Here is a 25,477-nt window from a genome sequence, read left to right as displayed (position 1 = left end):
TAAGGAAAAGAAAATATGGTGAATGCAAAGAGGAGTGAAGGAGGTAGCATAAGGTCAACGTATGGAAGGGTAAATCCGTGATTGAAATGGTTGGGTGGGAGAAATAAATAGCAAGGGCATGGAAGGTTTGCTTACTTTTGGGACATTTGGCTGCAGTTATCTTTCCCCGGTGGTTGAAACTTGAAACCGAGGACCCGTGATGAGTGACCGGGTATATCTAGTTACAATCATGCACTCACCGGTTGAGTCAGGTACCAAATCATAAATATTAGTAGCTTATTACTTACACTTAAAATACGTACATTCATACGTATAGGTCAAGTAGTGTGTGGGGGTGTGAGAAAGAGAGAATCCAGGGTGTGCCAGCTATGAATTAGAAGGATGAAAGCTTTCCACGAGGGTCAAAGCTGTCAAATTTTGAGTTTTCCCCCTACCCCCCTCCTCCTTTCACCTTATAACCACATCTACACGAAACCCACTCACTGAATACCCATATAAAAAACCCTAAACTTCTTCTACCTTTCTATTCCCTCCTCTCTTCTTTCTCTCACACCCCCCCTCCATATTCTCTCCCTTTGTGGGAGAAGAAGGGACAACGCTTTTATGCTCCAACATTCATCAGATTAACTCAAAAATGGCCATCACTACTCACACTCTATCCTCCACAGAAAAAAGACATTGGTGGCTTACCAATCGAAAGGTAAGGTATGGCTTCTGTTTACAATTTCAGTTTCATTGGAAATCTTTTGGATGACACGTTTGCAATTTTTTTTTTTTTTTTCGTTTTGAAGATTGTTGAGAAATACATCAAAGACGCTCGGAGTCTCATAGCGACGCAAGATCAGAGGGAGATTGTTTCGGCTCTCAACCTTCTAGAAGCTGCTCTGGCGATTTCTCCCAGGCTGGACCAAGCGCTTGAGCTTAGAGCCAGGGCTCTGCTCTGTTTGCGCCGCTTCAAGGAGGTTGCGGATATGCTTCAGGACTACATTCCCAGCCTCAGAATCAACGATGACTCCTCTTCTTCCTCCTCCTCCTCTGTTTCCTCCGACACCTCGAGAGAGGGAGTGAAGCTTCTCTCCTCCTGTGAGTCGCCGGTGCGAGATCAGAGCTTCAAGTGCTTCTCTGTTTCCGACCTCAAGAAGAAGGTCATGGCAGGGCTGTGTAAAAACTGCGAGAAGGAAGGGCAATGGAGGTATTTCATCATTTCCTTTTATTTTCTCTCACTGACACTCTTGCATTATTTTGTTTCATTGGTTTTGCTTTGCCGTGGAGTTTTTGCAGGTTTTAAAAAGGGAATTTCTTCGTTTAAGGGAACTCATTTTGTTTATTTATTTAATTAATTAATTAATCCTAGTTAATGACTTTTATTTAAGTTTGAGATCATATGGAAGTAACTCCTTTAAACGGGTTTGAGTAAATGCTCCCTGCTGTCACCCATACACCCAACGAAAGTGGTAACGCACAATAAAAAAATATTCACTGATACGTTTTCTTTAACTTATTTATGACTAAACCAGACCTGTATATTGTACATGGTCTCTCTCTGTTCTTATCTCACAAACCATAATCTTCTTCTAATCGTTCAGAGCAAAACAAAATGAATGCAGTTCCTGTTACGACATCGTATCTGTTTATATTTATCTTTCACTATTTTTCTTTCCATTTTCCCCCTTACGCTCAGGGTTTACCTACCTATATTTCAAAATTCAAAGATAGAATTTCATGTTTTCAAGATTTCATGCTAATAGAGAGCTTTCTTACGTTAAAGTGTAATCTCGATTGCCGTATATAATGTGACTTAAATTACTGGTGTTGTGTAGACCTGTTTTAGTTATTTGCCAATGCTCTCATCTTTTTATCTAGTTTCGTGACTCCCTATTCCACTTTAGTCAATTCCTCGGAGTTTTTAAGTGTCATGTGTTTTCTATTTCATTATATTTTCTAAGTTTAATATAATATAAATTTCATTATATTTTCTAAGTTTAAGATAATATTAAGTAAAATAAAGAATTTTATTATATTTCTTTTATTTTTAATGTTTTAAATAAAGTGAGTTGACATATAAAATAGTCAAAATTAGGAAATCAAATGGTGAAATTATGGTTTGAAACATATACCGTATATCATGTAAAGAACTAATCTCATGACTAAATTATAAATAACCACGAGAGTATATGTTGGTATTTATTATATAGTTTGAGTGCGTGAACAACTAATTGATCGTGGAATTTTCAAACAGATACTTGGTGTTGGGTGAAGCATGCTGCCACCTAGGCCTAATGGAGGATGCAATGGTTCTTCTTCAAACGGGAAAGCGTCTTGCAAGCGCTACACTCCGGCGCGAGAGTGTGTGCTGGTCGCAAGACAGCTTCAATGTTACGAACATCCAATTCTCCAGCGACGCCACAAATGCGCCACCCACAACTCCACCGCGAACTCTTCTTGCGGCGGATTCCGAGAGCGTGACCCAACTCCTCGGCCACATAAAGTTCCTCCTCCGGCGACGCGCTGCCGCACTGGCCGCCCTCGACGCCGGGCTCTACTCAGAGGCCATCCGCCACTTCTCGAAAATTGTGGACGGCCGGCGTAGCGCACCGCAGAGCTTCCTTGTCGAATGCTACATCCTCCGCGCTTCCGCTCACCGTTCCGCCGGTAGAATCGCAGAGTCAATTGCGGATTGTAACCGCGCCCTTGCTTTGGACCCCACTTGCATTGAAGCACTAGAAACCAGAGCTTCACTGTTTGAAAACATTCGTTGTTTACCCGATGCTCTTCACGACCTCGAACACTTGAAGCTCCTCTACAATTCAATTTTACGAGACCGCAAGCTTCCCGGTCCTGCGTGGAAGCGCCACAACGTGCGTTATAGGGAAATTCCAGGGAAACTCTGCACCCTCACTAATAAAATTCAAGAACTGAAACAGAAGCTGGCATCTGGAGAAACAGGGAACGTCGATTACTATGCTTTGATTGGTGTTCGACGAGGTTGTTCCCGGTCGGAGTTGGAAAGGGCTCACTTGTTGCTTTCCTTGCGGCACAAGCCTGATAAGGCAACGGGGTTCATCGAAAGGTGCGAGCTTGCGGATGAGCGTGATGTTGAGTTGGTTAAAGAGAGGGCGAAGATGTCATCTTTGTTGTTGTATAGATTGGTTCAGAGGGGTTACACTACTGTGATGAGTAACATCATGGATGAGGAAGCTGCTGAGAAGCAGAGAAAGAAGGCTGCTTTGCTTGCTATTCAAGTGCAGAAAGAGAAACCCGATGAACCTGAGTTGGTGAGCAAGGTTGAGTGTACCAGGAGCAGCGTGGAAAATAATAATAATAATAATAATAAAGATAATAATAATATTAATAATAATAATAAAAATGATAACAATAATAATATTGCTCAAATGTCTCAAAATAGGTCCATGGTTTGTTCTTCTACTGTGAATCCGGCAATGTTTCAGGGCGTTTTCTGCCGTGACATTGCGGTGGTGGGAAACTTGCTTTCTCAGGCTGGATTTAATCGGTCCATGCCGGTGAAGTATGAAGCATTGAGCTGTTGATTGAATTGAACTGCGTATGAACTGGAAATGTTGGGTGGGGGATGTCGGAGATGGTACGGACAGTGGAAATCAAAAACAAAATATTTAGATTGCCGGAAAATTTACCTTTTCATTTTTATCTTTCATTAGTTATCTTTCTATTATCTCTATTAGATGTACAGATTATGAGTACTGAAATGCAGATTCTCTTTTGGGATGTTTGGTCTTCAACCCTGCTCTCTCATTTCTCCCTCTGATTTTGTATACAAGTGATTTTGATTTTGGTTTAGATTTGGATTTGGATTCGGTTTCGTTTAACCATAATTGAGTGGCTGGTTTAATGTTCTTCTACATTATTGTTCTCATCCAAAATAACGTGCTCTAAAAGAGTTTTTCATAATAAAATTACTGTCTCTATTATCTCTATTATCGTTAGAGTAAATTTAAGTTACACGCAGAGATAAGTATGGAAATTTTGAGGTTTCCCAACAACACGATGTCAACTATGTTTGTCATTTGAAAGGTGCATTTTGTTATAAATTTTGATGAAATTTAATGTGTTTTTAATAATTTAAATACACCAAGACATTTTCATTATTAAACTAGTAGATTCACTAATACATCGTTAAAAAACAAAAATTAACAAAGCAAATTGGTTATCAGTATACGAAGAAAAAATTAAATTTAAACATTCATGAAAAACAAATCTAAATTTATAACAATATATAAATTTGGTACACATAAATTATTTTTCTATTTATTCTTAATAATATTTTAAAGTCACAGTAATACAAAATTCATGATAAAGATAATAATGTAAAAGATATAAAAAATAAAGAAAAGGAAAAACAAAAACAAAAAAGAGATTAAGAAATAACGGGAACAGAATCTATAAATAAAAAAAAAGGTAAGTAGTCACCTCTATCTATAATTAAGGTGTAAGTGTTTATAATGTAATATTCTATTATATTATTATTATTATTATAACATAACTTCATACTGTATAAAATAAATAATATATTTAATTAATTTTTTTATATAATTAATAAAACCATATAAAAAAAATGATAATGCATATATTTTACTTATATAAAGAAAGACTGCAGAATAAAAAATTACAACACATGTGTGTTTGTGATTCTATTAGTATTGTATTATAGTTTCTATTAAAGATATCGTTTTTATTTTCAAGTGTAACGAACATGGGAAAAAAATTACTAAGATATTGTTTAATTTGGTGGAGTAAAATATAAGTTTTTACTGTTTGCTACGGTGGCAGTTGCGTGGAATCGTAGTCTGCAGATGATTTCCTTTTTCTGCCGCCTTTCCCTGCTTGCTTTCTACTTTTATCAGGAAAACTCATTTCATTAAATTTTTTTTGCTCTGTATCTACCAAAAATTTGTTGTTCCCTGAGTTTGTGGATAAAACTCAAAATATTATACCTTTTGTTTGGGTAATTCTTTTTGGTGCTTATATTTTTGAGGTACGTGAACGTGGTCATGTGGTCATATTGTAGTGGTGAAAAGTTTTGAAGTGAACAGGAAAAAAGGAGTGTCAGATTTTTCTCTCCTTCCCCTTCAGGTCCATACAGATTCGGATACAACAAAAGAGCAAGGTGTCTAATCCTGCACTCAGTAGAAGAAAACAAAGCGATTAGGTACAAAATGTCATTATCTTTATTTGCCTCTGTACACATTTTCCGTACAACTATATTTTAGGTTGAGTGAAAGCTAGTGTTAGCAAGTCTGAGGAGGTTGGTGGTGGGTGGTGGTGTTGCATTGGTACCACCTATTTTGTAAAATAGCAGAGAAAATCAAAATTTTGAATCCTTTGGTTTGAACAATATTAAGAGGGTGTAGTTGAATCAACGTGGGTTTCACCCTCCCAAGAACAATAATGGTTAATGATTTGAGGCGTGGCTTCTGATTCATGGAAAGGCCTGTGTTTTTCTGCTCTCACCAAAAGATGCATTATTGTGCTTGTACAGTGATAACCTGGCTGTCACTTTGGACCAATGATACAACTGTTGCCAGAAAACAAAACTTTTTAACGCACCGGCTGACTAGACGCTCAGTTCAATCCAAAATGTGAAACCAACTTAAAACGTATCTTTTTCCCTGAAAATAATTGCAAATACTAAGTCAAAAAATTGTGTCAAAGAATAAAGAAAAAAAAAAAACCCGTTCAATTTTACAAAAATAATTTATAAAATAAAATTTGAGTATTTGTTCTTAGACTACAAAGATTATTTCGTTCTTGATCATAGCAACATTATCTAAGATGGGTTCATCTTCGTTAGAATCATAACAATTATATGAAGACTACAAAGATCAAGACTTCATATCAACATGATAATATGGTAATAAACTCATTTGTTATTTTGTTATTGTGGAAAGACATTCATTAACATTTAGTAAAGAATACAAATATTTCCGAAATAGTCTAATATGATTAACAAGTATACAATACATAAAGATGATTTAAATCACTTTTATGTAAAGATATCTAAAATTCAATTTTCTTAACCAGATTACTTAGATTACATTGATTTATTTCAACGTTAGAATATCTGTAGGTAGTTATACTCTTTTTTTATTTACATAATATAAAGGGATATCTTATAAGGATATTCTAAATTTTGTAGAACAGTTCGATTTTGTACAAGAAACAATATTTGTTTGTTTATATACTGTACATGTTAAATTTACATATTAAAAATATATTTTAAAAACAATATAATCTTACAAAATTATATACAGTACATAGTACATGTTAAACTTCTCACATTAATTGAAAATTTCCTATATAAAATAAGGTGGAATTGGGCGAACCATAACCAATAACGGTGTGTTTCTCACTAATATGTAACAACAGTACATGTAAATTGTTAACCATTTTTGTAAGGCATTTATTTGACGGCCATTTCATGCAACTTTTGTTTTCCTAACTTAGAAGCTTCGTAAATAGTCATAAATGTTCAATAGTCTCATTCTTTTTTATCTTACCGGGGAGACCCAAAATTTTCTTCCTTCTCTTGCTTGCAAGTGATTTGATGTTTTTTCTCCTTTAGCAAAAATAAACAATTAAAAGAAAAAGATTTGACGTCCCTTTTCCTTTAAGAACGCTACTTTATTCTTCCACCTTATTCTATTATTACCCTCTCACAATTCTCACCCTTCAACCACAAAACTCTTGAATGATTTTACATCGATCGAGATGTCTTAAGTCATCTACAATCATTCAATTCTGGATTGATAGATCATTCATTTACCAAATAATTCGTTAATTGATAGCAGTAATCTTGTACTATATTTTATGAACCTTTCTAGCTATTAATAAAAATGAAATACAGAATTTAAATCAGAACCCATAATTGAAGAGGAAAGCGAATTAATAATAGTGCAATGTTTGGCATAGGTATTAGAGGATACGAATTTAAATTGTGGCCATGTAAAATAATAACTCCCCACCTTACATCGTGTTAGCCACCTGCACTAAAAGTGCTTCCCAACTCACTTCAACCAAACATTATTAAAAATTATGGGGTCAGGGTGGGGATTAAAATGTGAGTTTGGTTGAATTTCTGAAACATGAAATAAATATATAAATGGATGTGTTGTGAACTTCGCAACGCAACGCAACACAGCTAACACTGTACTGTTTTTTAAGTTTTTTTTATTGCTCTTCACCAATTTCCTATTTTTCATAGAATTATAATTGAAACGTGTATTTATTTATAACATATTACATTTATATAATAAAATAATATTAATTAAGAGTTGTATAATTTAAGGTAAATTTAGAACAATGAACTTCTTACACTTACAAGTGAGGTTTGATTGAAAAGAACAAGCATTAATAAGATCTGAACCCAACTATATAAGGTATTAAAACCACTCCAACCTAAAATTTTAAAGCAATGAATTTATGGATTTTTATTCTTATATAATGTTCTTTTTTCTCATCTCTACTCAATGTAAAACTTAGACTCGAACTTAAATTTCTAACGTAATTGTACGGGTGGAAGAGAGAAAAACATGTCCGGCACATCTGCATCATTTGTGTAGACAACAAAAGAATTCTTCTACCTAGCATGATAAGCAAGTTGAATTAGTGTTCTCGAACTACTCCTCTGACAGAATATTATTTTATTCTTTTACATCAACCTTTCCTTTTCGTATGAGGAAAAGGGTTGAACTCAATGAGGGAATTGTTTTGTTCTTGTCACAGTTTGATATTATTGGTGAAAATAATCTTTAACTATTGAGACAGATTAGTTTAAAGTCAAACTTTAAAACTTGATGAATTAAAGAAAACAAAAAACAACTTGTATTTTGGAATTGAAAGCACGTTTCAATTTCTTCGGAAAAAAAAAAGTTGCTTCTCACGTTACCGAGGGCTTCTTTTGTTTACTATACTTTATTCTGTTGTCAGTGTTGTGAAGACTTTTTCTTCCCTCTTTTGTGCATGTTTTAGTGTGGCTCTTGGATCCTTTCATGACTTGTGAGTGGTTTAAACTTGTACACTTTGTTAAATCTATAGACACTAATAAGGGATAGTCTAGGATCACAAATTAACAACATCTCTTTCATATTATCAGGCAATAATGACATTGTATTTAAACAGTGCAAAGAGTTGGTAAATCTTAAACTCTGAAGAGTTTTGATTTCCTTTAAATATGTGAGAGTAAGAAAATGTTTTGCAAAAGGTTGAGATAGGTAGAAACATTATAAGAGAGGTGTTTGGGGAAGGAAAAAAAAGAACAGCACATGTTTGAATGTAGGGAGCGATAAGGAAATGATGGGCACTTATAATGTTAGAGGCAGCATGTGCTATTATCATGTGGCTTCTCCATCGAAACAATGATGAACTGTATAAGATTTTCTTTAGGGTCTCTGTCAAACCATGGTGGCATAATGTGCTGGACCAAAATTTCTGACAACATTTTTCATATTATTTATTTTCATTAATTAACTCTATAACAACGCAGATAATTACAAGAGAAAAGGGCCGAAAAAGAATTGTTTTTTTCTTATTGTTTGGGACCTAGGGAGTCTAAGGAGTTTGATTATGAGCTAAAAAGAGAAACAAGTGTTTTATAGAGATCCAAGGTTGCAGTAAGCAACCTTTACAACTCATATAGAATCGTTTTTATGTCACTATATGTAAACCAGTGAATTAAATTTCGGTACCTTAGTATTAATTACATATGAAAAATGGTAATGACTTGTTGAAAACACGTTACTTGTTGAAGGAGAGGTTCTGAAAATAACGAATGCTATGAATATGGTTGATTGGGGTATTTGGTGATAGACACTGTAGTGTGAATGGAAATTTGAATGTAGGTGAAGGTGAAAGTGGACGGAAAAGAGAGTATGGAGCATGAAGATGATAATGGAGGAGCATGTGAATTAGATTATGGGTGTTTGTAATTTTTGATGTGTGCCTGAAAAAGTCGTAGGGAGTGGGTTGGGTACTCCTATGTACTATAGTTTGGTTGATTGCTGGTGTTTCCACTTGAAAATTTAAATATGAACAAAAAAAGTAGACTTTTGTGATCCCACAGTTTGAAACTTTACATGAAGCCAAAGCCTTCTGTCCCCTATAAGAATCACACCAAACTGAAACAACCCTACCTCTTCTATGTTTTCATTTTTGGTTTATTTTCCTTTGCACAAAATATTTAGGGTGAACCCTTAATTGCATAAATTTATAGTAATTGTCCTAAGGACCCTCACACAAAATATGATTGTTTGAGTCAAAAGGTATAAAATCTTATTCAATAAAAGCATTTTTCATTTTATTGCTTTTTTGCGTTTTTATTTTTATTTTAATCGCTTAAAGTTTTTTAAAGTTGTATTTGAAGGAGAGTGAGTAAATGAATTTGAAAGAATGTAGAAAGAGAAATGAGCTTATTTGTTTGAGGAATGAAAAAGATAAAAATGGAAGATTTAAAAAGAAAGTTTGTAAAAATTTATCAACTATTTAAAAAAGGTAATAGATATGAAATAATATTTTAATAGATAAAATTTTTACATTATTATTAGTTTTAGTATGATTATTATTACTATTAATTTTAGTATTACTAATATTATTATTATTATTACTATTAATTTTATTATTATTATTAATATAATTAATATTACTACTATTTTTATAATTATTATTATTAAGTAAAAGCATACTTGTTAAGTTGAGATTTAATAAAATTCAAGAATATTTAGGTCGATGTATATTGTTAAGTTGTCTTTCTTTCCTCTCCTTTCATTCATGAAAATATTTCATACTTTTTAAAATTTTTCTACACAAATAAACTTTGATCCATTAAAACAAATAAGGTTCATCCGTCATCTTAAACCGTAAATCCTTAAAAACAAACTCAGTATAAAGATTTGACACCAAATAAGATGAGAATGTTTATTTCATTTATATTCTCGTATATAAAATCTGATTAACTAGAATCATTCTTTATTTTCTTACTTCTTTATTTCTTTTATTTTAATCCTTGAATATTTTATAGATTTTCATCGCTTTAAGTGCCTTCAAAACATTTTATTAACTTTTATATCTTTTTAAAATGTTTTTTCTTTATTACACTACCTCTCACTTTTCTTATTATAATATTACTAATAAAATCGATGATCCAATCGAAACTAGACCTACCACCAAACACCAAAATTTACTAAATAGTTAAATTCAATGACGTAGATGATGTTTAATATTAACTATTTTTTAAATATAATTTTTAAATTTGTTATAAGTAAAAATGTATAGATCACTTGCCAATTTATTTCTATGTAAATAAAGTGTCTACTTTTTAGCCGTGGAAAGTTTAATAGAATTTAAAATATGCATTTTAAGAAAATAAATAAGAGAAATAAAATTCTGTAGATAAGTTGAAAGATAAATCATAAATGTAATGTAAGTATTATTACTTATAGTATTTACATGATGTATATTTTTATTATATTATTATCTTAATTTTTTTAGAAATCTTTTTTTTATACGGAAATGATGCAAATGTAACATAAATATGATTTTTTGTATATTTTTTATGTATAAATTAAAATAAAATATTTTCATTATCCTTCACAGTAAATTTCAGATGCTTTTTTTGTTAGTTTAAGGGTTTGATAAACTTTGAAATTTTAATAAATGAAAATGATGTCTGGTTCTTTAATTTCAAAATTTTAGTAGCATTCTTTTACATAAATGGTAACAATGTGTCTCTGGAAAAGGTAAGATAAGATGTATAAATAACGTCGACAAGAAAACAATTTTCTTGTTATTTTCAGAAATAAATAATGAATATCAATGTCACAATTAAGAAAATATTCAAAAGTTGTTTTCAAGGTGCACAAGTAAACAGTATTAGGCCAGAGTCTTGCTTCATTTATTGTTGGGCTTACTAATGGGCTATTTAGAATATCTCAGATAACTTCCGTCTAAAATCCAAAAATCATTTCACGATATAATGTAGTTTCTTCCAACACCTTCATAAATTTCTTTGCATTTTTATAAACTTTTGTGTTTTAGATTCTGCAATTCAATATCTAAATTTTATATTCTGAAATATACAGTATAATATAAAGTGTACTTTTTTATTGTATTTCAGAATATAATCCAAAATATAATTTTTTTATTCTGAAATATATAATTTAAAATACAAAAATAATATTTCAACATATATAATTTAAAATAAAATAATATATATTTATGCATGAATATGATATGTATATATCATATATCACACACATTTAATATATTGATACATTTATTTAATAGGATAGCGATTTATGTATATTAAAAATTATAATTCTTAAAAACATGATAAATATATGATTGTTATTGTGTGAATCTAAATTAAAATTATATATATTAAAATTTTTAAAATAAAAAATTATAGATGATTGTTATTATAAAGTAATATCATTTTATAAATTATATATTTAATTAATAAATATCAATAAAGTATTGCATAAAAATTATAAATTTAAGTATTATTACGTCACAGTATACCAGTATACCGTAGATAATAAATTTCAAAATATAAAATTTTAGGAAAGTAAAGAAAGGAATTGCCGATAACCAAACAATAGTGCCTTTTTAAGGTTTCTGTGCTTAAATGGAACCCAAAAAAAAATGTTTGTTTGATGAAGAAAGGGGTGATGTGAAATGGTAAAGACTTGACTAATTTTTTTTTTATTTAAATAAACTGGGTTGTATGTTTGAGATTTTGAGTTCCACCACTGAAATTTGAGCGCACAGTGAAGAGTGTTGTTCTTTGTTGGATTTATAGAGATAATAAAATTGGAAAATGATTTTTTTAAAATTAAATTTTAACAATTTTCTCTTATAATTTAAAATGATATTTTCTGAATGATTTTCAATTTTTTTTATATATTTAAAATCATTTAAAAAAATTTAATGACTTATGGTCAAATCGTCAAATGCACTCGGGGATTATTCTTTTGCCCTGTGACTTATGGTTAAATTTCAATGTTTGAATCAGTTTCACATATGCACAAGACAGAAGCTGCGCCGTTTAGAGAACTGGGCAGCCTCTTTCTTTTTCATAGCAGATTGAATTCAGTTTTCTCTTAAAAATGACATTAGAAGTGTGATAAAAAAAAAAATCATTTTTGAGTTATAAATTTACACTTAGTTCGACAATTTTGGAATAGAAGTTACCATGAATAGAAGTTTACTTCACTTTAAACTCATTTAATCAATTAATTTTATAAAATAAAAAATAACCCTGTCCGTGAAAGTACTTGCTACGTTACATGGTGTGGTGGGAGGAGTTTGAATTGAAGTGGCCCTATCATGAATGAATAAAGAAGATTTAACCTAATGCTCAATCGTTTGTAAATTGAAGAGATATACAATAAATTTTGATTTTGAAATGAAAGAATAAAGAATGTTCTAACTGTGTCACCAACAATGTGCCCTCTCTATCACTGTCCCATGGGAAGAACAAACAATGGTTATGTCTTCTTCATCTTAAGCTAATTAAGTTACATGCTCCCACCAGTAACAACCTTGCAGGAAGCAAAAGCACCACAAACAATTGTATGTGTTGGGATGCAACAACACTACCGAACCTTTTCAACGACTCTCTCCCACTCTCGATCATGCCAAAGAGAGAAGGTTCGTCGTGAATCATATTCACCGATATCATGGACCCTCCAACCGCCGCACTCTCACTCCCACGTGGCAGCACCAGAGGCCACCACACCTTTCGCCGCCGTTGCTCTCTCCTTGCCTTGCGAGTCTTGTGAAGTTCTTGGCGAAGCACGCTTCTCACACATCTCAAGTACGAATTCATGTCGTGATCTCTCTGAATGGTTCCCCCAGATCCATACGCAGATCGGTCGCTTAATATCTCAAGTGGGTGTGGTGAGTTCAAGAACACCATCTTCGCTGCCCGGATCTGTTTCAATGAGTCACTAGATTCTGACAAGTGACCACTCAAAAGATACAGGCCACTGCCCGAGGGCAAAAGATGATGACTTGGCGAAAATTTCTCATCTGGCTGTAGGATCAAGAGCTCGCCCATTGGTGCATACAATAGCTTCTGCAGTAAAACATTCACCAACAGTTCAATGAGGCTAAGAATGCAAGAGAAATTGTAAACAAGTGCTTCATTAGGTTGAAAAATGTGGAATTTTACCTGGTTATTAAGACAGGGATGATTGCGGAAGTTGCCATTAACAGCCTTTAGCAGTTCTGCAATGTGGTTAGGGTACTTGCAAGAAAACGCTCGTGGTACAATGTCTCTGTGCATTGTGATTGCTTGAACATGACTCCGTGGCAATCCTAGGTTGTCGAGAAGACTATCACCTCCACACATGATGGATGGGGCCCCAAATGTTATCACAGGAAGCAGAGAGGAAAATGGTGCTTCTTTTCTTATTAACAGCATAAGGTTTACGAGTAATGCCAAACTCCCACCAAGAGAATGTCCAGTGAAACGGAAAGTTGCACGGGAATCATGAGATTTTAGGTGAGCACGAATCTCTGGTAACATTTGTTGATATGTCCCTTTAGCAGCCTCGTATATACCTCTATGCACATAGACATCTAAACCCTGACAAAAATAAATCCTCATTTCAGTAAAAACAAAAACTAAGCTAACTTAGCTTGCAATAATAATAGTTACCTCGAATTTAACTGGCTCAAATAGTAGGTTCGCTTTCCAGGAAGCAAATGACTCGGAACCCTGCATATTAAAACAATGATTAATTGGACATATCAGAGTAAATATAAATCCAAATTTGACATAAAAATGTTAACTTCGAAAAGGCATTACTAGCTATCCGTTATCATAGTAATGTTTTTGTCATGTTCAAGTGTTCTATGACAAAATAAATTCAAGCCCCTGATTAAGATACACACCTGGATCACAAAATATCTTGTAGCAGTCTCGTCATCGTCGCATGCGAACCATTCACAGGGTGAAGAGCTTGTCGAGCTCAAATCATCTGCAAAAGCCTGTTTTACATCCTCATTTGCAGCAACAACTGCTGTTACCGAATCAGTAGTTGCCTTCAGAGCTGCTTCTTCCTCCGTGTTTGTCATCTTGTTTCCTTTAAAGCTTTCTTTGCTTGCTTCATGTGAACCTTCTTCATCTTCCACGGCATTGGAAGATGTGAATGGAAGTATGCTCTTTGTTTGAGCATGGAGATAAGAGGCTGCAGAAGCAGCAGTCTCGTATGCAGTACATGCACCTATCACGTATCCACCCTTCTTTTTCTCTTTTGTTTCTCCCACATCATCCTCGTCGTTAGTTTCTTCTTTCTGAATTGCAGTCGATGTCTGGTTTTTTTCTGCTGCCACAGCCAATTTCTTTTTCACTATGGATGAAGTTACAAAACGCAGACCATGGTTTTTGAAGAGCATCCCTGGCTAAATTAAAAAAGACATAATGTAAATTAGTATCGTATATAAATTAGTGATTCTTGAATAACCAAATTCCTAGTTTTGATAACTAAAATGTTCATTACTGCCTCATCCACATTAAACCTGGAGGGGTTTTTCGAAAAGCATATCCGTGTTATACATTTACATTACTTTGAAGAAATCTTCTGAGAATGATATATTCAAAGGCATCGTGAAAATTTTAAGTTAAACCAGTATATGAAAATTTGTTAATCTGATTCATTTAAGGTAAAATGCAAAATTGTTGGCTAAAAAGGTATGCCAAAGAAGGAAATAGAGGATTTAAAGTACTTTGATTTTGGGGATAGAGTATGCCAAATTGCCCAAGTGGGATATGCGTGCATATAATTTAGCTTCGGTCAATGACACCCTCCGAAGCATTCTCGAAAAAGAGTCTTTGTCGAACAAAATCTCTTCATCTTCTTGTTCTTTGTCTTCATTGTCTTCGTCGTCGTAATCAACCCTACAGCCATCACACTCTTCCTCCTCCTTTTCTTTATCCGTTAGAACATTTACAACAACTTTGTCTTCATCGTTTTCGTCGTTTCTCTGTTCCCCACTGGGAACAGACCTTGCATGAAACATCTTGAAAACCCAATTCCCGTTTTGTCGCTCTCGTTCTTCAGTTTCATTATCTGCCAAAACGGCGTCGTCGACGGCCATGCCATTGTTGCCGGCAGCATTCCCCGTGAGTTGTTGTGGACATAAAGACGTGGAAGGGTATCTAAAAGAGAATCTGGAAAACAAGGAGGAGCCTCCCAGCGCGCTCACCTGAGAGTGCGACGCGTAATCATTGGCACGTGCAGTTGCAGTAATCGAAGTTATCTTACAGATGCTACTGTGTAAACACAGAGCATCCATTGTATGTTATGTTACGTTACGATCACACAGTCTTACGATGTGTCTTGGTTGGTTTGATTTTGCTGATAAAGAAGAAAAAAAGGAGAAGGTGGAACCCAAAGGTTCTTGAGGTTCCTTGGATCCGTGTTGAACAAAATAAGATGAAAGAAGAGAAAGTAAGCGTTGGAACCAAACGGATACCCAAAAATAGGAGATTTTATTTGCTAATCTAAGGGGTCGTTCCAATTTCGAACCTTGTGATTGGCTTTTATTCGTTGCAGCTGTGTCGTTTCAATCCGAAAGTGCGTGGCAAAGCGCGTGGTTTTAGGGAAGTACCACGTCGTATAAAGTGTACATGAACAACATGGCTACAGTCACTGACGTGTCCTTGTATGGGTGTTTTCCTTCAGTTTCCTTCTGAAACCTGTTCCAATCTTTCTGGGAAGATTGTCACCCTCACGCACCTGTGTTAGCGTATCTTCTCTACTCGCTCGCTACAACACACGTCACCACATTCCTCATTTGCTGCATTAACCAAATCTGGTCCTTCTCAATATATACTATTTCTAGCTGTGTCGGCTATCCATGCAAATCCTTTTCTAAAAATCAAATTCTGTTACAACACTTTTCCCTTTAATATTATCTTTTTCTTCTTTAATTTTATCTTTTTCTTCTTTAATTTCTATATAAACGGTTAGATATATGATTTATGCTATAATTGAAATAGATAATAAATAAATGTATAAATTTTATTTTGAGTTTAAGAATACAAAATTTGATATAATTTCTTAGCTGTTGATATTTTATGAAATATAATTTAAAGATAATATAAAAAAATAAAATATTGAAAATATTAAATATACGAATAGATAAAGATATAGTTTCAAATAGTCGAGAGAAGATATTACATTACACCCTTTGAAGATATAGTACATGAAATAGACATTAAAAGGAAATAAATTAAAAATATTAATATTGTATAAATAAAAACTAATAACGAGGGAGTATCACTCATCTTTAATTTTGACTATGTTAGATATTGAAAATAAAAAGATACCTTACGTAAAAAAAATAATGTTTCGACCAACATTAAACACATTATTAGTAGTACGGTCAAACTTTTCAACCACAATGGCGTGCTAAATATATTCTTTGTTTTCTAATTTGTAATATACGAACAGTTTTTTAAGAACTATTTTAAAAACAATTTAAAATTAATTTTCTTAAACTCGTTTGATTTAATTATTTGAGGTGTATGTTTCGAATATATTCTCATGAAAGACTCCGAGAAATTAATAATAAAAGACAATATCGTAAGGAAATAAAAATAATTATCTATCTTATCTGAAAGATGAAACACAATCTAAAAAGATGATGAGATGTCTAATTATAATTGTTACGGTACATAATTATATCATCTCGCTTATTAAAAAATTAATCTAATCAAAAAATTGTATCGTGATCTAATTACAATAGTTTTAATATAATTTAAATATCTTTAAAAGATACTATTAATAATTAAAAATAACTATATGTTTACAATATTTGTTTGTTATAGACTTTTTTAAAATATGTTTAGAAATAGATTTATGTTAAGTTTTATTTGTATAAAATAAGTGTTTATTTAAAATCCTGGCTGCATAATTTTTACAAGAAATAAAGATATTCAGAATTAACCATCCGATAGTAATTAAATTTCTTAAATTCACAATAATGAGTTATATATATGGTATATGTGAAACTCACGGCAGTGAAATTAAAAAAAATAATAATAAAAGGTTTTTAAATTTTGTAATACATGACAGAGGTAGTTTTCCATATAACACATTAATTTGTAGTTCATAATTTTAGTGTTACTATGATAAAAGTAGGGTAGTTTGAGTACAATAACATGCTTATCCCTTTTGAAATTCTAAAAGTGTAAATTCAATATAAGTAAAATCATCAAAAGAATGGAATCTATGGAAAAACCAATATTAAAACAATTATAACTAAATAATCTTATTTATTATCGAGTTAAATATGTTTTTAGTCTCTAAATTTTGATACAAAATTAAGATTTGTTTCCATCTCAATCAAATTTCAATATATTTTAATCTTAAACCTTTTAAAAATGAATTGATATATATATATATATATATATATATATATATATATATATATATATATATATATATATATATATAATTCTTATATTTTAACTGTATTTAATTTTTTGTGTCAAATACCTTTTATAATAAAGTTTGAATTATTTGTACTATTTTGACATATTCCAACTTAAATATTAACATGGAATATTGTTTAAATAGTACAACAAAATTAATTTCTTTATATTAAAATGATTATATTTAATATTTTTAAAATTTTGAGATTAAAATATATAAAAAAGAGAAATTTCAATTTTACATATAAATTCAGATAGTAAAAAAATATTTAACTTTTATTATAGATATAATAATAAATAAAAACTAAAAATAAGTCAAATAAAAAGTATAATAACCATATAATGAAGTTATATTATGAATATCATTTAGATATATTTAGGAAAAAATTTAAAATAATATATATATATATATAAAAGAAAAAAAGCTTACAATATTATTAAAATATATTTATAGAATTAATTTATTTAATTGAATAATATTATAGGTCTTTCTCCTAATACCTTTACTAGAAAATTGACACAGTCTAATCAAAATTCATATTACTTATTATGCAAAATTACTCCTGCCAATCCTATTTCTAAATGATTTTTTTTTCTCATAAAACTTAATCGATAACATTCTTTGCATTATTTATTTTTAGATTAAAATATATTTGGTTGATGATTAAAAGGTAAAGGACTTACACTTAAAAATAATTAGGAAAATTATTAATCACAATAATAATTTTGAAGATAATATAAATTGAAGGCACATTTTTTTTGTTATTAAATAAGTTAACAAAATTTTTAAATTAGACAATTGAGTTTTATAAATATAATATGTGTGTGCATAATATATATATATATATATATATATATATATATATATATATATATATAATTCGTATATTTTTTATTTAACAGTTCTGTTGTTCATTTAAGAAGAAAATTTGTTATAAAATAAATAAATAAAAGTATTTTATTGAAAGAATGTTGATAACATGAATATTAAAAATTAGAAAAAACAATATTTTTAAATTCTTGTAAATAATTAATGTAATCGTAATTTTGAAACACGAAGAACATACAGAAAATAAATACTTCTTTCGATTATTTAAACAAGACTCAGATGAAAAAAATTAGTTTTGATTCTATATAATAATCAATTCAAAGCATTCTTGTACTAATATATTTTTTACAAAAATATTTTTAACCGTAATTGTTTTTACTAAACTATAATTTATTAAAAATTATTAGTTTAATGAATAATAATTGAAAGTATATTAATGTATAGTATTTTTTTTTTTTTACATTATCTTCTGTAAAAAAACATTTTGAGCGCTTTACTTTTGACTTACAAGCATATACAATAAATGTTAAAATAAACATATTAATGACTAAAGAAATCAAAACAATTTAATATAAAAAGAAATGTGCATTATGGTAATATTAAAAGATTGAAATTTTAACAATGTCTTCTCGTTTTAAACTTATTAATTAAAGTTATGAAATATTACTATTAAAACCATTTAAGAACTTAGAAGCATTTAGTAAAATATATCAGAGTTTTTGGACTTTAAGATACACCCAGAAATAATGTTTTTGATAAAAGCTTAGTTTTAAGAAAATTGTGGGAGGGTAGTATCTAAATATTCGAGCATTTCTAATAGATTTTGGAAAGAATTTATAATCAATTAAATTTCTAAATTTTCTTTTATTGTTACACATAATCTTTTTAAGTAGTGTATTATTTACTTTATATAATTATCCTACCTATTTTTTCTTCTTTTTGCCTGATATATCTAAATTTAAAACATAAAATTAATGAAGTGAGCGATTTCGTTTTTGAAAAATACGTAGATTCTTTAAAAAAAAATAACAGGTAAGTCTTTAATGTTTGATATATTTATTTTTATATTTTGTAACTTTATTAATAAATATACATTGACAAAATTTTATCTAATATTAAAGAATGCAACTAAAAAAAATATTATAAATAAATAACAGACTTAAAGAAAAAGTACATTGTTGTTTAATGCTGGTGGTGGGTTCTTGAAGGAAACAACTAGAGGAGGAGAGATGTGTACCAGACCTAACTATAAAGGAAAGAAAGAAAATGCTGAGTCAAAGATTAATTAGGCTTTCCTTGAAAACGCTAGAGATGGTTAAGGAAACTGTTGGAGAACCTATTGAACATTAGTCAACTGTTAAGATTGAAATTATTGAATTCGAACCTAATTCAGGTTGGAAGCAAGACCTCAATCTTGGTTGGTCTCCAACGTGGTTCATATCAATTTTAGAACTAATCCAAATGAGAAACACAAAAAGTTAGTTCACTGTATGAGTTGAACTACTCTTGCACGTGTTCCACAATAGGTGGCGTTAATCATTCATTCATTGAAATAACAGTATGAGTTACAGGGTTTACTTCGATTATCGATTTAAATCGATCATTAGAATGTTTATGTGAAATCATGATGAGCAAACCAAACAATCAGAATGAGTAATGCAATAAGACATACACACGAGTCACGTGACAATCTACAGGAAAAGGTTGCACCAACAAACAAATGACATCACCAACATTGTTGAAATGAAAGTTTAATAACCGTTGAGAATTAAGGACAAGTACAAACGTATCGCACAGTGGTTATTGTCCATCATCTGCATTCTAATCTAGTTCCGCAGCTACAAATGTACCAATTTCAGTAAGCCGAATGTTCTATAGCAATCTAATCTAGTTCACAAGATGAACTAATTCAGCACGGTACAAAACAATGGAAGCATATTTTGTTCAGCTAGTGTTGCACCTTGTATCAAAATAGCACCGCCAAGAAAGCAATTGATTTACCGGGCGGCATGGATTACAGAATGCGCATCATTACGAAGGGGAAAAGGTTCTATTTGACAACTAACAAAAAAAGGCCATGGAAGGAAAGCCCTAGGTATGCGTTACTATAACCACCTAACCATGTCACATTCAGGACATGATGGACGAAATAATACGTATCTTGTTTGTACTCTAACCAAGAATCGATTTTATCTTTGTTTTCTGATCCTCCGTTAGTGACGTGGGGAATAGAACCTCAAAAGTGACGTAAAGATCTCCTTTTTTGTTGTTCATATGCAATGGCATACCCTCCCCTTTGAACTTCCTCACCTGCTTTGGTTTTGTGATTTCCTGAGGAGTCAAAATAATTCTGTCAATTGTGTTCCTCACACACGCACACCAAAACCATTTAGGATCTGACGCAACCATATTTCTTACTCACCTTTGTGCTTATGTCCACCAGATGCTCATCTAGGTGCGTAATGGTCTTCTCAAAACCAACAAGGGCTTGAACCTGAAGAAGATTCATGTTAATATTACAAAGTAAATATTTAAGGATGCCAATATCTGAGAGAGCAGTTACCGGTTCGCAAAATCAACAATGTCTTTATTTCGAATAAGCCGTGCTAACCAGTAGTAACTACTTTCAACTCAAGCAATTGATATGCATATCACCAAAGGGCATTACTTACCAGAGTTATAGTGACAGTAGTGTGCAAGTCATTGCCTTCTCTTCTAAAGAGATCATGTGGCGCGGTACGGATACGAAACTGTTCAATCATATGAATGGTTAAAATCCTGCATACCCACCCAATAAAATGGATACCGAAAGTGACAAGTTACTAACCCTTAAATCTCCAGATTCTCCATCAATTATGGGCTCACCATCCTCATAAAACAGCACCTCCTGTGAAAGGACAATATCTTGTAAATCTACTGTCTTCAATTGTCAGTTTTAAATTTGAAAAAAAATTCAAAAAAAAAAAAAATACATCATTTAATTGCAACGTAACACAGGTAGAGCACAAGAGGAAATAAAGAACTGGGAAGTTTATTGTTAGCATTCCTTTTTATTGTACAGTCAGCAGAAGTGGAAAATAGAGAAGGGGTAGAGTCGGCGGAGTAACATAAACAGCTTTTGCTTTTGATTACTTGATGATGGATAAGCAGAAAATCCTTAAAATTGAAACTCGGCCTCTTTCGAATTTCTCAGATTTTTATTCTCTCTTTGTACTACAGTATCCCTCATGCATAACAATGTCAATTGGTTCAAGTAGCTAAATCCATGTAGTGAAAAAAGGTTGTGGCTGTTGGAGTTGTATATCTTAAAATTCACTTATTTCGACTTTGTAGCACTGAGTTCCCGATATATACACCAAAAAATTAGGAAAAAAGAATGTACCCCCGATAATTTAGAAGCATTGATGATATTGTCAGCGAGGATTATATGTACTAGGTGACCGAAAAAGCTGATTTTATGTATTTAGGATTTTAAGCTTATGATAATTTTTCAACAGATTCTTTTTCTCTCACACATGTTAACTCCGAATTACCCTCGTTTCCTAACATCTTTTTCTCTTGCAACTTCATACATACCCCTTTTGGTAGTTTATTTACTATAAAAACTGTCTTTTTTATTGCATCCGAACAAAATTAATTATCTCAAACTAATTTTTCAGCAAGCTTACTCGAGCAAAAATTAACTCTGATTATAATCAATTACAGCAACAATTATTCATTAAAATAATTTAATTTTCAAAATTATCTCAAACACTACAAATGTACAAATAGGTATAGTGATTACAATAAAATATCTTCATATCAAGTGAAACAAAAACAGAGAATTTAAAAATACTGTGTGTAATTCACGCTAAAATGTTCAATTTTAAATAGGTGCTAATCTAAAACGACTAAACTTGGAACTATAATGCCCTTAGTCTTCCTAATTTAGATATAGTACTCATGACTGGATACTTCATAGTTCATAGTAGACAGATTTTATGAAAATGTAATATGACATCGTATGCATACTTAAATTTTGTGTATACACAGTAAAATATTACCTGTCCATCTTGCATGCCTTTCTCAATATCAACAGTGACGAAATACCCCTCCCTTACGTATTTGACATTAGGACATTGCTCACAAACCTGCACAGGCAAATTCAGAAATATGAGTTAAAATTTTCCACATATGGCAACAGGATTAAGAGAAACCTGCACAATCCCACCCCAAACACATGAACAACAGGTAGACATTTCACAATCACACCGGTAAATGTCATGAAACACGAAATCGGTGTGTTATTGATATAAGCATCTTTAAAAAATAACAGGGGTAAAGAAAAATGTCTTCCTGTAAACATTCTCAGATGCTCTCTTTACCTGCTCTGTCATCTGTTGAAACATCCCAGGCCCAATTTGCTTGTGATAAACCTCATTTCTACAGTTACAGCGTCTTTTCCCAGGTGCTGACTTTAGTACATTCTTTTCCCTCCAAACCTGAATTGAAATGCAATGGCCATAAAAAAGAGAAATAAGAACCAAATAACTTTAAAATTCAATATTTATTTAAAGTACTGTTGCATGATTAGGTCATTAAGTAACGGATCAGATCTCTCCATTGAATAATATCTTTTGTGACAGTTTAAACTATGCCTGACAAGTGGTTAAAGTGCCTCCTCAATCAATATATTTAACCGCATAAGACAGACTATAAGTATCTAAGATGAATTGGAGAAGCAAATTAAGAAAAATCTACAAGAATGTCAGTAGCCATGTGTATGGAATATGTCACAAGACATGACCATTAGATCCACGAGGCTGAGCTTGAAGTAAGTTTCACCTCTCAACTATTAGTTGCAGCTCACTTTATTCATAATTTTCTACTAGCAGGTGTAGCAAAATAAAAATGTACTTTGCCGATACCATGTTTCACATGAAAACCAATTAGAAAATCTTGGATCTCTTCCATGTCCAATTATATTCTTGGAATAAAAAATGTAGCTGAAATTCAACAATGGCATGTGGTACACAAACACATCCGAAATATAGAATTAATATGTGTATTCAGAGTTAGAACAGTAAATAGACGTGGCCTCACCTTCAAGGTACCCCCCATGTACAAATCTTCAAGTGTTGCATCCAATTCAACAACCACGTCATCTCCTTTTATAATTTTCTCTTCTTCCTCCATTGATCCTCCGCCAAAGAAACTAAAACAAACAATTAAGTTTCACAATGTCACTCACAAAACAAAGCTCAGGGCCCATGCTATAACACTAAACACACATCCATGGTTCAGAATTGTTATCCACAACGGTGCTTCTCGCAAGCACAACAGCCCGTAGGTGCAGTTTAATTTTTCTTGACATAAATGGCCGCAACATAGACACAATTGAGTCTAGCAAATCGTCAGCATTGTTCAATTTCACTTGTTTATCAAAATAGTAACAAAGATTTAGATTTTAACCTTCTACTTTATTCCTGATAGTCAATAATTGAATGGGTGAGGTCATGTGGAATGTTGACGGAATACAGAAGGCACCTCATGGTAGTACACGGAAAAGACGTGATATATTGATGCATAATTGTAAAATGATACACCAATAATTAGAGTAATTGTGAAATTTTTATTTTTACTTTTTGATGCAAATATATAGTAATCTCACACCGTAACTGCCACAAAGCCTACAACCAGGACCGCAATTTAGACCATGCACGCATCCATAACACAGCAGTCTGCCTATTCACCACAAAATAATCTCAGGCCAGAAATCAACGGCTAGATTGAGATTTATAACATAGATCAATAAAACCATATAAATGCTCTGATTAGATTATTAGAGCGAGCTAATAAGATTATTATAGAAAACCTGCATATCCTTCCTTAGTTGCCTCTGTTGGCCCATTCATGTACTCTTTGTATTTTTTTATGTACACATACTAATTCAAGTACAATGATGTCAAATGAAGAAATAGTGACTAATAGCACAAGAAAACCATGTCGACAGGGATAGATTAAGAACTAATCCAACAAAAGCTATAGATAATGACTTACGTGCTAAAAATATCCTGGAAATTCATTCCACCACCTCCACCTCCACCAGCAGCATGCTGCTTCAAACCCTCCTCACCATACCTGTCATAAATACCCCTCTTCTCCCTATCCGACAGCACTTCATACGCTGCCAGTAATAACAAACAAAAGCAGCAACAAAAAAACATTAAAAAACCAACACAGATGGCAATAGAACACCAGATCATGAAAACCAAATCAACCAAAGGTATAAATATACCATTGTTAATCTCAGCAAATTTCCTGTTCGCTTCTTCATTGCCCTGATTCTTATCAGGATGATACTTCAAGGCTAGCTTCCGATACGCCCTCTTTATCTGATCGTCCGATGCACCCTTCGACACTTGAAGTATATCGTAATAGCTCTTCCTGCAACCACGTTGAAACAAAATACGCATATATAAGCAAAGTGCAATGCAGAACAAATTAAGTGTACGTTGGCGTTTAAAGGGGAGGGAGAGAGAGGTACCCAGCAATGGCACTGAGAGAATAGCAGAGAGCGCACAGAAGGAACAAGAGCTTGACTCTTCGATGCGCCATGAAGAGATTTGGATCTCTCCGAAAGGGAATTTTAATTTTAGGGCTCTGCAATGGTCCCTCGGATCTCGTTGGAATCGGAATAAAAATTGAGGGTTAGGGTCTGGGAATTGGTGTTTAAGGATTATTGCGCTTGTAATGCGTTGCGTATGTATCGTGTATGTGGGTGGTGCTTCTATCTTGCAGTGGCGAACCTGAAAGTGATTCCGCCAAGACTTGACTACGGAGTATGGAGTCGACAATACGCTTTGCTTTGCAACGTGTTCGTTTCAAAACTGACCAATCACCGTGAGCCTTTAGTTGTTCCCACCAATCATAGCTCTCCACGTCGGTTTTCCCATTCACGCGTTTCATTCCCTTCCTAACGTCCAGGAAACTCCCGTAAATTGGAAATTCACAAAATTGCCATTCGGCTTTTTGGGCTGTTTTATTGCTGTGCTATTGGCCCAATTAAAGGCTACTAAACGGGCTCGATTATCACACTATACCATTCTCTTTACACCACCCTTATTTTATTTTATGTGACTTTTATGTGAGGTAGACCTTTACATACATACTTGAACGACGATAATTGTTTCCTC

At 32.3% G+C, this 25,477-nt stretch overlaps 3 protein-coding genes across 4 annotated transcripts; 1 reads left to right on the top strand and 2 right to left on the bottom strand.

The window, feature by feature from the left end:
• The first annotated feature begins 457 nt into the window (after window positions 1-457).
• Window positions 458-3,744, top strand: LOC114192524 (uncharacterized). 2 transcript variants are annotated; one of them, XM_028082272.2, is made up of 3 exons: window positions 458-700; window positions 792-1,192; window positions 2,240-3,744. In XM_028082272.2, the coding sequence occupies exons 1-3, from the start codon at window positions 635-637 to the stop codon at window positions 3,546-3,548; spliced, it is 1,776 nt and encodes a 591-aa protein (XP_027938073.1). In that variant the 5' UTR covers window positions 458-634; the 3' UTR covers window positions 3,549-3,744. The 2 variants fall into 2 exon arrangements, with proteins under 2 accessions (XP_027938073.1, XP_027938081.1); XM_028082280.2 differs by having other exon boundaries at window positions 492-705.
• An 8,516-nt stretch (window positions 3,745-12,260) lies between these two features.
• LOC114182223 (phospholipase A1 PLIP2, chloroplastic-like) lies at window positions 12,261-15,877 on the bottom strand. The gene is made up of 5 exons (XM_028069043.2): window positions 14,761-15,877; window positions 13,927-14,436; window positions 13,691-13,750; window positions 13,202-13,618; window positions 12,261-13,105 (listed from the first exon to the last, which is right to left on the bottom strand). Exons 1-5 carry the CDS (start codon window positions 15,328-15,330, stop codon window positions 12,527-12,529), a joined length of 2,136 nt encoding a protein of 711 aa, XP_027924844.2. The 5' UTR covers window positions 15,331-15,877; the 3' UTR covers window positions 12,261-12,526.
• A 4,160-nt stretch (window positions 15,878-20,037) lies between these two features.
• On the bottom strand, window positions 20,038-25,132 carry ATERDJ3B (DNAJ heat shock family protein). Its single transcript, XM_028045899.2, has 10 exons — window positions 24,829-25,132; window positions 24,580-24,728; window positions 24,342-24,468; window positions 23,385-23,496; window positions 22,667-22,783; window positions 22,346-22,432; window positions 21,130-21,189; window positions 20,975-21,052; window positions 20,725-20,796; window positions 20,038-20,633 (listed from the first exon to the last, which is right to left on the bottom strand). The coding sequence occupies exons 1-10, from the start codon at window positions 24,897-24,899 to the stop codon at window positions 20,475-20,477; spliced, it is 1,032 nt and encodes a 343-aa protein (XP_027901700.1). The 5' UTR covers window positions 24,900-25,132; the 3' UTR covers window positions 20,038-20,474.
• Window positions 25,133-25,477: the final 345 nt, after the last annotated feature.

This window comes from Vigna unguiculata, chromosome 1 (genome assembly GCF_037176805.1).
Source record: "Vigna unguiculata cultivar grain cowpea cultivar isolate G323 ecotype 2 chromosome 1, ASM3717680v1, whole genome shotgun sequence".
Classification (NCBI taxonomy): Eukaryota; Viridiplantae; Streptophyta; class Magnoliopsida; order Fabales; family Fabaceae; genus Vigna; species Vigna unguiculata.
The sequence above is the reverse complement of the archived record's forward strand: the minus strand, read 5'-3'. Positions and strand labels throughout refer to the sequence as shown.